The sequence below is a fragment of the Sceloporus undulatus genome, chromosome 9 (assembly GCF_019175285.1).
Source record: "Sceloporus undulatus isolate JIND9_A2432 ecotype Alabama chromosome 9, SceUnd_v1.1, whole genome shotgun sequence".
Classification (NCBI taxonomy): Eukaryota; Metazoa; Chordata; class Lepidosauria; order Squamata; family Phrynosomatidae; genus Sceloporus; species Sceloporus undulatus.
In genome coordinates, this window is record NC_056530.1 from 4,646,771 (window position 1) to 4,659,582 (window position 12,812).

At 40.2% G+C, this 12,812-nt stretch overlaps 2 protein-coding genes and 2 non-coding genes across 10 annotated transcripts in view; all 4 read right to left on the reverse strand.

Annotated features, from left to right (window-relative positions):
- Window positions 1–12,812, reverse strand: part of FGR (FGR proto-oncogene, Src family tyrosine kinase) — a 665,433-nt gene that overhangs the window by 570,962 nt on the left and 81,659 nt on the right. The gene's annotated exons all lie outside the window — the stretch shown is intronic.
- On the reverse strand, window positions 611–12,398 carry LOC121916078. 5 transcript variants are annotated; one of them, XR_006100794.1, is made up of 5 exons: window positions 12,282–12,398; window positions 8,055–8,192; window positions 7,569–7,671; window positions 2,014–5,787; window positions 612–1,731 (listed from the first exon to the last, which is right to left on the reverse strand). XR_006100794.1 is itself a non-coding variant. In XM_042440844.1 (4 exons), exon 4 carries the CDS (start codon window positions 2,201–2,203, stop codon window positions 1,202–1,204), a length of 1,002 nt encoding a protein of 333 aa, XP_042296778.1. In that variant the 5' UTR covers window positions 2,204–5,593; window positions 7,569–7,671; window positions 8,055–8,192; window positions 12,282–12,398; the 3' UTR covers window positions 611–1,201. The 5 variants fall into 5 exon arrangements, 4 of the variants coding, with proteins under 4 accessions (XP_042296778.1, XP_042296775.1, XP_042296777.1 ...); XM_042440844.1 differs by having other exon boundaries at window positions 611–5,593; XM_042440841.1 differs by having other exon boundaries at window positions 611–5,787.
- LOC121916342 lies at window positions 6,846–7,052 on the reverse strand. Its single transcript, XR_006100834.1, has one exon. It is a non-coding gene; the product is annotated as a small nucleolar RNA SNORA73 family (small nucleolar RNA).
- LOC121916343 lies at window positions 9,086–9,292 on the reverse strand. The gene has a single exon (XR_006100835.1). It is a non-coding gene; the product is annotated as a small nucleolar RNA SNORA73 family (small nucleolar RNA).

Below are 12,812 nucleotides of genomic sequence, written 5' to 3' on the forward strand. Positions count from 1 at the left end.
TAGCTGTTACTGCCAACCACCACTGGCTATGTTTCACCATGGTTTCTTCAGACCTAACTCTTTTAGAAGAGTTCGTAGTGCACATCCCCTCACAATCAGAGATGGATTCTTTTACTATTCCAAAGAGATATGGAGGTGTGAAGTCAAAGACTTCCATGGCCAGCATGCATAGCTTTTTGTGAGTTTTTTGGGCTATGTGGCCATGTTCTAGAAGAGTATTTTCTGATGTTTTGCCAGCATCTGTGGAAGATGCCAGCCATAGATGTCATGAATAAACTCTTCTAGAACATGGCCACATAGCCCGAAAACTATACAAAAAACTATAGATAACACTTGGGCTTCAATAGCTGTCTTCACAAATTAGACTGGCATCGTGTATGGCACTCATCGTGTGCTTTCTGATCTCATTTTATAAACATGCTACTTTTAAAGTCCAGTCCAGCTTTCACAGCACACTGATGGAACCATAAGCATGTAAACCTAAGCTCCAACTGGGTCATTCTAAGCTATCACTTGATTAGCTTCATCTATAATAGTGATGTTCAGCTAAAATAGGGAAAGTGCTATTTTTCCTTTTTGAAAGAACAGGATAATCTATTTTTTAAAAAATAATAAATTTTATTTCAGCCAACAGGCCATTAAACGACAAAGCATATATAAAACATATAAAACTTATGGAAATAAATCTATAAAATAGATATTCATAACATACTAATGAAATATACATTTATGTATATACAAAAGCGCTCTCAGATATATTGAATAATATTAAGCCATAAAACACAGAACCAGGGTAGGTATACGAAATGCAAGAGACAAGACTGTTCATTTAGTTTGAATCATAATCTTACGTATTTTGACAGCAGAAAAAAGAAACTTTGCCACTGTTTCCATTTTGCTTTTCTTAGAATAATTTAGTAGGTACTCCAAGTGCCAGCTATTTGGTCTACCCGGGAACTTAAGCAGGAGGGGAGGAATTAATCTTAACCTCTCATCCTTATAAAAAGTACAGAAAAATAGGACATGCTCTAGAGATTCAACAGAACCTTCACCATAAGGGCAAACCCGTTCGTGGTAGGGGATTCCCTTGAAGCGACCCTCTAGCACAGCTGAGGGAATTACGTTAAATCTTGCTTTGGTGAACACAGCTCGATATTTTGGGATAGTCAGATTTTGCAAATAAAAAGCCTCCCTCTCAGAATTAAACTAACCCTAAACTAACGGGAGAACAGGTAGTACGGGCAGAGGATAAGGAATATTGAAGGTCAATATCTTTTATACGGCGTGTCAAAATCTGCTGAACTCTCAATAGATCTTGTGTAATGAGAAAGTTGCTTGAGAAACCCACTCTCAACAATTTTTCCTGAATACTTTTAGACCAAAGGGTGGTATAGTTATCTTTCCTTACGAGTTGCAAAAATCCTGAATCAGGGCCCGCATAAAGTTTCAGCCAGTACTTAAGGGCCCACGTCCAAGCAGTGCATTCAACTGAATGACAACCCGCTTCGAGACGTAAAACGGCTGATGGGACACAATTGGATACTCCAAATAATTTTCGGAGGTAGGCTGAGAGAACCTGTTCTAGTGCTCCGGAGAAACCTAGGATCCAAATGGGGATCCTGAATAACAATTGTGGCAAAACCTTAGCCTGAAACACCTTCATTGCAGCGGGTAAAAATTGGCCTCCTCTAGTATAGAAAAATCGTACTAATGCCATGGCACTATTTTTTGCTGACTGAATAACGGCAGACCTCTGAGATGTCCAGCCACGGGATGATTGGAATGTTATTCCTAAATACTTAAAGGTTTTAACTTGCTCTAAGCTATGTCCATTTAGAGTCCATTTGGATCGACGCTGATTTTTGGAAAAGACCATAATTTTGGTTTTACTATAGTTAATGGTTAAGCAATTTTCTTCACAATAGCCTCCAAAAGCTCTCAAAATTTGTCTCAAGCCTATTTTCGAAAAAGAAAGGAGGACTGCATCATCTGCATACAAGAGTAGAGGAATACTAACAGCGGCCAATTTAGAATGGTGTGCTTCTAAAGAGATAAAGGCTGAGAGGTCATTAAGATAAAGATTGAATAATAAAGGTGCCAAAATGCATCCTTGACGCACACCTTTATAAACAGGGATAGGTTTTGTAAGGTTGCCTTGAATATCACATCTCACTTGTATGGTTGTATCTCTATACAGATTCATAATTAACCATAATAATCTCCTATCAATAGAAGAGGCGAGAAGTTATTTTTTTGTAGAGAAACGTTTATTAATTGATGTCCACTGTCCTTGAATTGTCTCTTTCTTTTTCCTTGCTAAGAGTGATTTATACTGTCTTCTAGTGGTATAGTACGATTTGGGCAGTGTCTGGCAATTATCTCTCCTATATTGGATATACATGTTTCTTAGGTGAGTTCTAGCATCGGCACAGGTCTTATCAAACCAGGGAGCCATTCTTCTACGCTTAAAATTTCTTGGATTCCTCTCTATACATCTCAACGGAGTTGCTAGGGTCGTAAGAAGCTGTGAATAAATCTCTAAAGCATCTTGCACTTCTTGTGCCTCAATAATTTGGTTTTTAAGACCCAGGCACAATGGTGAGTTGAGGAGAACTGAGATCTCCTCATGGAGATTTTCTGTCCACCATAGCCTTCTGTCTAATCACCATGGCTGAGTCAATAAGGTGCGATTGTATCTGAGAATGTATATTCAAAGGAATCTTAAACAAGAAGGAGAGAGGAAGATGATCACCATCAAGTCTGGTGCCTACAGAAAAACTGGCTACATGACTGACAAAATTATCAGAAACAAGTATATAATCGATGATCGAGCTGCCTTTGCTGAGATATATGTGTACTCACCCCAGGGATCAAATAGAGGATTCCCATTGAGCATTCTTAAAGCAAGGCACTCAACCATCTGCATAAAACATATACCTGCCAGATTTATCCCTCGATCTTTAAAATGTCTTTCAGAGTTCAAAGTGCATTCCTCCATCTCTTCTAAGCCCCAGGCATGGGAAGAGAAAAGGGCCTCGTTGTTATGACCTATTCAAGCATTAAAATTCCCCATCAACATTAAGTCAGCTGAGGGGAATTGTCCCTCTAATTTAACTATGTAATTTTCTAATATTTCCCACACCTTTTTGCTGCGGTCCTTATGGAATTTAGGAGGAATATAAACATTAATCATCAGCAAACACAAGGTACCAAGTCAATTAAACAGGCCATAGCAATTGGTTCACAATGTGGCAAGCGCTTAATAATGGCTTTAAGCGCTGTGGAAATCAGAATAGCAAGTCCTGTACTAGGTCTGCCTTTCCCAGAGGGTGGAGTGGCTGGTAAGTCAAATATGGTGTATCCATTACAATCTATTTCAGACGTGCACCATGTCTCTCGGAGAAAGATCACATCAAACTTGTTGATGTAATCTATCACATCAGGATCACTGATCTTAGAATTCCATCTGGCCATATTCCAGGATAGACACTTGAGTAAGGATAATGATGAAGAGGGAACTTTTGACTTATTAGGAGCTAAAGGCGACACAAGATCAGAAAAACATTGGTCTTTGGAAGGTGCTGCCCCACCAGCAATATTCCATATTAAGCGGGGGATTATGTCGTCCTTTGAAGATTGTCATAAGGCGTGATTGTGATGGACTAAGCGTACGTCGCCATTATGCTGGACTAGAGGATCAGTAGTAGACAACCAGGCTTCCGGCAAAGGCTGACAGGTCACCTGCAAATTCTGAGACTGTCTCTGAAAGTCTATCTCCAGTGAGAGATTTCTAGCCAGGCACTGGTTAGCCTCTATTTGAGACAACGAAGTTACTATCTTCTCAACTGTCTGTGTGTGTTGAACGCTATTAACTTCACATAGACTAGTGCAGCAATTTGTTGAGGATTGTTTGTTCTCTGCAAGTTTGTTCTTAAAATGTTGGCAATTAGAATCTGTTGATGGTGATATAAGATCAATAAGCGGCATCGCTGTCACCATACTGTCTCGTAGGGTTTTCTTGAGATTTTCTAGCTTATATAAAATGTCATCTTGCTCATTCTTAGACCGCGAACCAAAAGCTCTAGTAGTCTCACCATCGTCAAAGTTTGCCTCACTATCTGTTGGAGAGTAGTACTGGGTCCCCGTTTTGTTTTTGGAAGGGGGGGGGGTTTGATAGTTTCTGTAGAACTTTTGGCAGGAGGTCTATCTTTTAATGCGGCAGAACTACACAAAGGTTTGACTGATTCCATTTGGAATACTCTAGAAGGAAAAATTTGGAAAGATGCTAAATATGGTCTTATCTTCAGTATCATAGCTGGGATAGTAGGTTCTTTTAATGATAATACGAACCGTTTATGGTTTTGCACTGTGGGGAGCCATTCAATAGCATCCAAATCTATCAGTCTTTGATGACAGTGCAGAAGCTGCCCTAATGAGATTTTAATAGCTCTTATAGAGTTCCATCATCCCAGATTAATCCTATTCAAAGAAATAGAGAGTGAGATCTTCTGAGTTTCTAAAATACACATTTGTTTACTTATGGTTTTCCCAATTGTTCTATTAGTGGATTTAGCACATAAATTGCCTCCTCCTGCATTATCAGAGGGTTTGAACCTATTAAAGCTGCTGTCCTTGGAGTGGTGTTTACTTATGTCATTCAGATTTCTATTACTGGTTTCCCTTTGTCTAAGAGAGAAAGTGAGGTCTTTTCATTTCCCATTGTCACTACATTTTGGTTGGTAGTAGCAGCAGCCAATTTAAAGACTGATGCTTTAAGATCATTTTTTAGAAGATCTAAGTTGTGCTTAATGTCCCATAGTTGATCAAACAATGCAATGACGGTTTGAGCAGTGAGCAAGCATTGCCTGTCCATAAACTCAGTTGTGCTTTCCCAAGGGAGTCTCTTCAAATTCTTATATATCTTACTTTTGAGGTTGTTTCCCTTGGGATTGGGAGAGCTGGCTAAATGGAGCAAAGATCCAGAACGGGGGTCGTTAATATTCTCAGTTTGATTTTCATTTAGCTCATCCCTAGAAGTAAACAATAAGGATAGTGTTTCTGACAGTTGTTGTTTTTCAAGTTCAATTTGGGAGTTCCAGTCTATTAATTCTACTGATTCAGAAGGTGAAGGGGGGGAGGCAGTAGACACTTTTGTGTTACTTACTGTTCTTCTTTGTATTTTATTAAAGAAATCTTCCATTTTTGGTTGCTTTGCTGCTTATAGTGGGGAAGAAAAGAAGGAGCCTGGGCTATTTCCACAGCAGTTCTTCATCTTACTCATGATGCTGTTTTGAGTATAAAACCTTGCTATTAGTTCTAAAGAAAGAGGGGGCTTTAAATGACAAATTTTGCTAGAAAAGACCAACTGCCAAGAGTGTATTTTATACTTGTCTAAACATAAGCATATTGTACCTGCTGCGTGATCATCCCTTAAAGCTAACATCTGAGAAGCTACTCTGATCAAGACAAACTATACAATACAAAGAATAAAACAAAAACAAAAAATTCCCATCAATACCTTGAACTTGCAGAATGTCACACACTTATTTTAGGAATAGCCATTGTACTTGCTTTGTATAAGCATTCAATGCTTCTAGAATGCAAGAAGAGAAATGTACAATGAATAAACAAACATCTCAAACATATCTTGCATGCTGGTTCCAACTTGGTTTTGGGTGGGCTGCATAATAAAATATGCTTGTTTCTTCTTCCCAGTATGCCTTGCTTTACATTCTCTTCAATACACACACACACACACACACACACACACATGTGTATGTGTAACACCTAAAATGAAAAAGAAAACACACATATGGTTACCTGTCAATGCAATGCTGTTTTCTATTTCTAGGGGAGCTATTTTCTATTTTACAAAATAGCTCAAAAGGAGGTCCCACTTGGCAGATGGAATTTGACATTAGAAACTCCTGGAAAATGCTTCACTTCACTGACAACTGACACAAGGTGTAACACACATCACTAAGTTTTATTTATTTTTTTTGTTTATATACCGCTATTCCAAAGATCATAGCGGTGAACAGCAAGTAAGCTAATTAGCAAGTAAGCTAATTTGCCCCCAACAGTCTGAGTACTCATTTTAGCGACCTCGGAAGCATGCAAGCCTGAGTCGAGCTTGGGCCCTTTTGCTGGTCTTGAACCCGCAACCTTGTGGTTTTGAGTGAATGGCTGCAGTACAGGCATTTAACCACTGCGCCACCAGGGCCTATTTAACCCACCACTGCCACCAATTTATGTGACGTCCACCCAGAAGTCTCTCCTATGATGGCCAACACCACACTGTCTACTGTTTGGTAGCATAGTTTGATTGTAAAACACCAGCCACGTATTTCTTAAATAATAACAAGTTTATTGTAAGGCAAGAAAATAAACTGTAACTTGGTTTCAAAGTTGTTATTGTTGACTTCTTACTTTAGACTTGGTTATTTAGTTACAAGTTGTTATTTGACTCTTAATATTACCTCAGCCACAAAGGCACTATTATCTTTCTAAATACTAACTGACCAAACTCCTATTTCAGAGTCCAACTTGTACCTAACACCATCCCACTTTGGACTTATCAGACCCTTCCGTGGTCTATCATCAACTCCAATCTGTTCCCCCAGGAACTCCCGAGACATACACCCTTCTCTCAGGCTTAACTGTTCCCCTCCATCAGAATCCCAACCCTCAGAATTCTCAACCCTAACTGAACAAACCAACTGTACAGAATCTTCCAATTCTTCAGCAAGCACCTGATTGGCTGAGCTCTAGCTGCCTTCTCATTGGTCAGCTTGAGGTTCTATTCACCACACAAGGCAACATACTAACATACACAAGAAGCAAAACAATGTCTCCTGCATGGTTTGTCTCCTCAGTCACAGCCCAAAGGCTCAGAGAAGCAGTAGGAATATGCAGGCTGCAGACCTAAGGTGGCCCATCTTGCTCACCAATGGTGTGGAAAGGGACTATACGTCATGGAACCAAAAGGCCTGTGCTCCCACACGCCACACGGACAGAGCTGAGAGAGCAACCTCTCCAGGTATCCCCATTGGGTGAATCTGCACTGCTTACACTTCTGTAGCTGCTAAACCAGCCAAACTACCACCTCCAATTCTTGACTTCACTTCAGCAAACATAGTATCGGGATGATCAGAGTTGTAGTCAACAGTATATGAGAATGGAGTATACATGGCTTTGACCATACGTGGAAGGCCATGCGGGAGTGCTCAAGGCGCCGCCACATGCACAAGCCCAATTCACTTGACTGGGGCTTGAGCATGCGCGCTATTCGGCTTACACAGAAGGGGGGCCCAGAACGGATGCTCGCATAAGCCAAAGGCGGACTGTAGTGTGTGGCTGCAGGAAGAGGGGATTTTTGCAGTGCTGATACTCCAAGTTATGAAATCCACCTCCTAGACAAGGACCGAACAGACAGCATTCTTTGATCTCCCATGCCTTTAAGGCCTGGTTAATGACTTTTCAGCCATTCATTTTTTTAGCCTTAACTACTAGTTTTATTGACACATACCTATTTTTAAAATGCATTATTATGTCAGTCTTATACTTACAAAGATAGCATAAGCTGTGTCAGGGCTGTTTTATCAATCTTGGGAGCATAAATAAATGACCTTGCAGAAATAATTTCCATTATGTAGTTCGTGCATTCAGGTACTGCAAACAAAAATATACAAAATTAACACCTTCCTTTCAAGTCAAACTATGGCCATGTAAACAGTTTGTCCAATTTTGCCTTACCACCTCACAACTAACTTGCCACTGCTGCCAGTTACCCAGTCCAATTGTAGGTTTATGTTTATTACTGAAACAAGTGTTCCAAATTTGGAAAGACAGATGATAGATTTGGAATTACTGCTGTATGTGAATCACTTGCAGGAGGTTTCCAAGATTTTTTGTATTAATTAATATCTAAATATACAAAATTCTAAGCCACTTTTAGTGTGAACATTACTCACTGCAGAATGGAGTGACTACTGCCAAGACTAGCCACTAGAAAAGTGTCAGCTCATCAGAAGGAAATGACAAAGCAAGACTACCTGGGTAACTCTTGATATGTGCAGAATTCATGTTGTCCATCAGTCTGACCATCACTTTTGGCAAGTACATTCAATGGGCACAACAGCATTAAATCCTTCCTGAGGAACCAGAGCAACAGGACACAGCAAACAGAATACCTGGTACATGCAAGAGAAAGCAAAATACCTTAAAGAACCTCTCAACTCTAAGGTTATGCACAGTTATGTACTTGCCTTTCACATCCCAATTCCATTTTTCTACATAGTAATCATTCCTTCCCATCCTCTGTTGCCCTGTATACTATAATATAAAACACGGCTACACCTAATTGTATTTTACTTTGTCCTTCAAGAATCACAATACTCTCCCAGCCATTTCATCAGATCCCTATGAGATAAATTAGGCCAAGATACAGTGACTATCCCCAAAGTCAGCCAGTACACTTTACAGCAGCCAAGTGGAGATACAAATCTACGTCTCCCTACCTTTGCACTCTATACTACACTGCTTGTCCCCTCACTTACGGACTCCTGACAATTATGCTGAATCCTGTAATTCAGTAGTGGAGCAAGAGCTTGGAAATACTACATTTTTGGACCAGATTCAAGAATGTGCCAGCCAGTGCTTTCCAATATACATATATACCGTATATATATATTTACAGTGGTGCCTCGGGTTACGAAAGTAATTCGTTCCGCGGCCGCTTTCGTAACCCGAAAAGCCTTCGTAAGCCGAATTGCCATAGGCGCTAATGGGGAAAAGCCGCGTTTCGTGCGAAAAAGCGCCGAAAAGCACCAAAAATTTTCTTCGTAACCCGAAAAAACATTCGTAACCCGGAACAATGATTTCCAATGGGATTTTTTCGTATCCCGAAAATTTCGTAACCTGGGTATTTCGTATCCCGAGGTACCACTGTATAAGCTCGAGGAATCACATAGCTAAATCATGCCAAAAAGAGGAGAGCATTCAACATACTTACCACACAAAGTATCAACAAACAGGCACAACCTGAAACCATTCAAACAACTTAAACAGAATGCAATTGGTTGAGTAATGTCTCCTGCATGGTTTATCTCCTCAGTCACAGCCAAAGGCTCAGAGAAGCAGTAGGAATATGCAGGTTGCAGAACGCAGGGGTTCAGCTTGCTCTCCAACAGTGTGGAAGGGGACTATACATCACAGAGCCCAAGGATCTATGCTCCCAGACATCACATGGACAGAGCTGAGAGAAAGCAACTTCTCCAGGTATCCCTGTTGGTTCAATCTATGCTGCACAGCCACCACCTCTTCATGACAGAGGCATCTTGGAAGCAGAGTCAGCCCTGAATAGTACACGAATGGGAGACCACCAACAAAATACCAGGTACTTTTGGATGGATTTCAGAGGGAGAAATGGTGGTGAAACCATCAATGTTATCCCTTTCCTAAAAGAATCCTATGAAAAGCAAGAGGTTGCCCTGATAGAACTAAGGTAGATAAGAAGTCAAGAAATAGAAACAAGATTCCTAGAAATGGCAAGGAGGGAAGGTGGTATGTAAGAAATGATAAGAGATGGATAGCGATTAGGTATAGAAGATAGCAGAAGATAATGCAAGGTGTAAGTGGAAGGTACGAGTATGCAAAAATGTATGAGGAAGAGAAAGTAAAGGGAAAAGAAAGAATGAAGAGGAAGGGCGAGATGGGAAGAGTAGGGGTAGACAGAGATATGTGGGGAAGAGAAGGAGAGGAGAAAATAAGGAAACAAAGAAGGTTAAAGATGGAAGAGATAAGGAAGGAGAAGTAGGGATAGAAAGTACATAGAGAGAATGGGAATGGAGACGGGGAGTTGGAATGCAATGTTGGAAGGAAAGAAATGTAGGGTTGGTAGTTTATGTAAGATCTCTTGAAGTAGATGTGTTAATGTTTCCTTTGAATGCAATTATGTTTTAATGTGGTGCATAAATTTGAATAAAGGTGTTGTTGTTTTTTAAATCATGAGGTTGCTCTAAGTCATCAAGCGACCTGAAGGCACACAGTACTGTTAGCATCTCCCTTGGAACAATTACTTTTTTGGACTACAGAATTCTCCAGTCAGCATAGCCAGAGGGGGATGAAGTTCATTAGGCCAGGAGCAAACTGTGAGTGCTGTAAAACACTTCTAAAATACACACACACACTGTATTATCAGTTACTCAGGCCCGTTCCGCACAGGCACCCCTAACCCTAACCTTGCTGGACGCCCTAATCCTAGTACGTGCCAAGCGCGTACAAAATGCCAGCACCCATTCTACATGGGCGCTGCCATCTTGGCATAGCGGGCGCTTAGCGTCCGCACATCGCGCGGTGGAAATGACGCTGAGTCCACCATTGGTGACTTGTGGTGTCATTACCACGCCGCAAAAAGAAGCGGCTTCTTTTTGCTGCTCAGAGGAGTTGCGCGGTTTGGCTGCTGAGGCTACTCCACGCAGCAAACGAGGGCACTTTTCAGACTGCCCTTTTGGGCAGTCTGTAAAGCGCCTCAGATATCAGTCACATGTTTGATAAAACTCAGTGGGCCCTTGTTATATGCTGTGGTTTGGTTCCAGGAGCCCCCATGGATACCAATATCCGCAAATGTTCAAGTCCCATTAAATGCAATGGCATACTGAAATGGTACCCCTTATCTAAAATGGCAAAAATGAGCTTTGCCTATGTAATTATGTATTTTTTGAATATTTTCAAGCTGTGGATACTATTCTTGTATTTAATATTAAAGAGGAGCAAAGTAAGTTTGCAAACAGGCTGTTATCAAGGGACTGTAGGGCATTTTGTTGGACAATCTTTAATTCAGATGTTGTATTCATCTTAATTAAGGCATCAAAAAAGGTCTTCTCACCAGTGGGGGCCACTGCCACTGAGCTTCATACATTATAAAGCTAAAAGGTGGCCAGCCAAAAGCACTGTGGGATGGCATGAACATTTTTAACACAGCATTCCTTCTCTAAGTTTACTCTGAAACCCGATCTTTGAAACCCTCAATAGAAAGAATGAAAGGAAGGTGTGGGAATGGAGGTTATAGGAAATTAGAAAGAGAGTATATGAGATGGAAGTACTGTTAATGGATTAGGATTTCTTGGGCTCTCAACAACACTGGTATTTATGTGTGTGTGTGTGTGTGTGTGTGTGTCAGTCAGCCCCTCTTATATACGGATTTTTTATACATGGATTCAAGCATTCATGGTTTGAAAATGTTCCAAAAAAGCATAAATTTCAAATATCAGACCTTGATTTTCCATTTATAAGGGACACCATTTTGCTATGTCATTGTATTTAATAGGACTTGAGCATCCAGGGATTTTGTTATCCACGGGGGATCTTGGAACCAAACCCCAGCGTATAACAAGGGTCCACTGTACAGTATATGTATATTTGTGTGATTTGTCCTGGTTTGTGGTGCGAGTTGTTTTTTCTATATGCATAAATAATTGTTATTTAACCAGTCCTGCTTCACTTATAATTTAATACGGCACAAACAAGGTACACAATGGCAAAGTTGGCCTTTTAATGTAACAGAGACAAGGATTTCTAGAAGACCACCACATGCTATTGAATCATGGGATTTGTTGTTATAGAAAACAAATATATATAGATAGATATAAAACACATATACATCTATTAATTAATATATATTAATTAATATTAATACATTTTAAATATACATTAATATACATAAATTACTTATGTATATTAATATACCTTAAGTAATATTTATTAATATATGTATTTGTGTGTGTATATATATATATTATATATATATATATACTATATATATATATATATATAGGATTCCCCGAAAGAGGAATAAAAGCAGCAGCAGCATCCGCAATTTTTGTAAGAATAGCCTACTTTGCTCTAAAACACCCTGCAGAAACAATCCAGTTTAAGATCACTTTAACTGCCCCGGCTCAATGCTAGGGAATTCTGGGAACTGTAGTTTTGTGAGACATTTAGCCTTCTCTAGTGTGGCCGCAATACAATTCCCAGGGTCCCCTAGCACTAAACCAGGGCAGTTCAAACGGTCTGAAAGTGGATTATTTCTGCAGTGCGTTTTGGAGCTTTTATTAAAATATACTCCCAAGTGCTGTCCGTGAAAAGGTGAAACTTAAGGGAGAAGAATGTACAAAGGATGGTGTCGAAATCTAAGATGGAGTTCCTCCTTTTCCCCCACCTTCGCCCTTCCTTCCGCTTCTCTCAAAGACAGGAACCCTCTGATTCCAAGAGCTACTTACTTCGCCGAAGACGCGCCGCGAAAAGAACGCGCGAACGCTGCACTCCAGAATTTATAGCGCGCAGAGGACGACGGGAAATGAGAACAAATGAGCCCCCAAGGCTCATGCGCGGGATCGTTACGGGGGCGGAGCAAATGTTTAACTGGGCGGAGCAAATGCTAATCGGGCCTTGGGGTCCTCTCGACGTTTTGGCCTACACTTCCCAGAATCCTTACCCATTGCTCAAACTAGCTGGGGCTTCTGGGAGTAGAAGTCCAAACCCCTAAAGGGCCAAAGGGGGAGCGGGATATAAATAAAACCTATTATTATATTATTATTATTATTGAAAAATATAGCATAACATTATTCAAAGAAAAACAATTTTCTGAGTCAATAAAAAAAAAGCACAAAACCCTATTAAAAGAAAAAAACATTCTTTTTGAAGGCGATTTCCCCCCATTTTTACATACATTTTGTTCCTTGGTTCTTCTTCCCAATCTGACAATGCTTGGTGTTAATAATATAACTATTCATCCTGTCCTTTTTTGTCTA

Bases quoted from the DNA above. Each gene is read 5' to 3' on its own strand.
- LOC121916078 (XM_042440844.1), bottom strand. From the start codon at position 2,203: ATGAATCTGTATAGAGATACAACCATACAAGTGAGATGTGATATTCAA.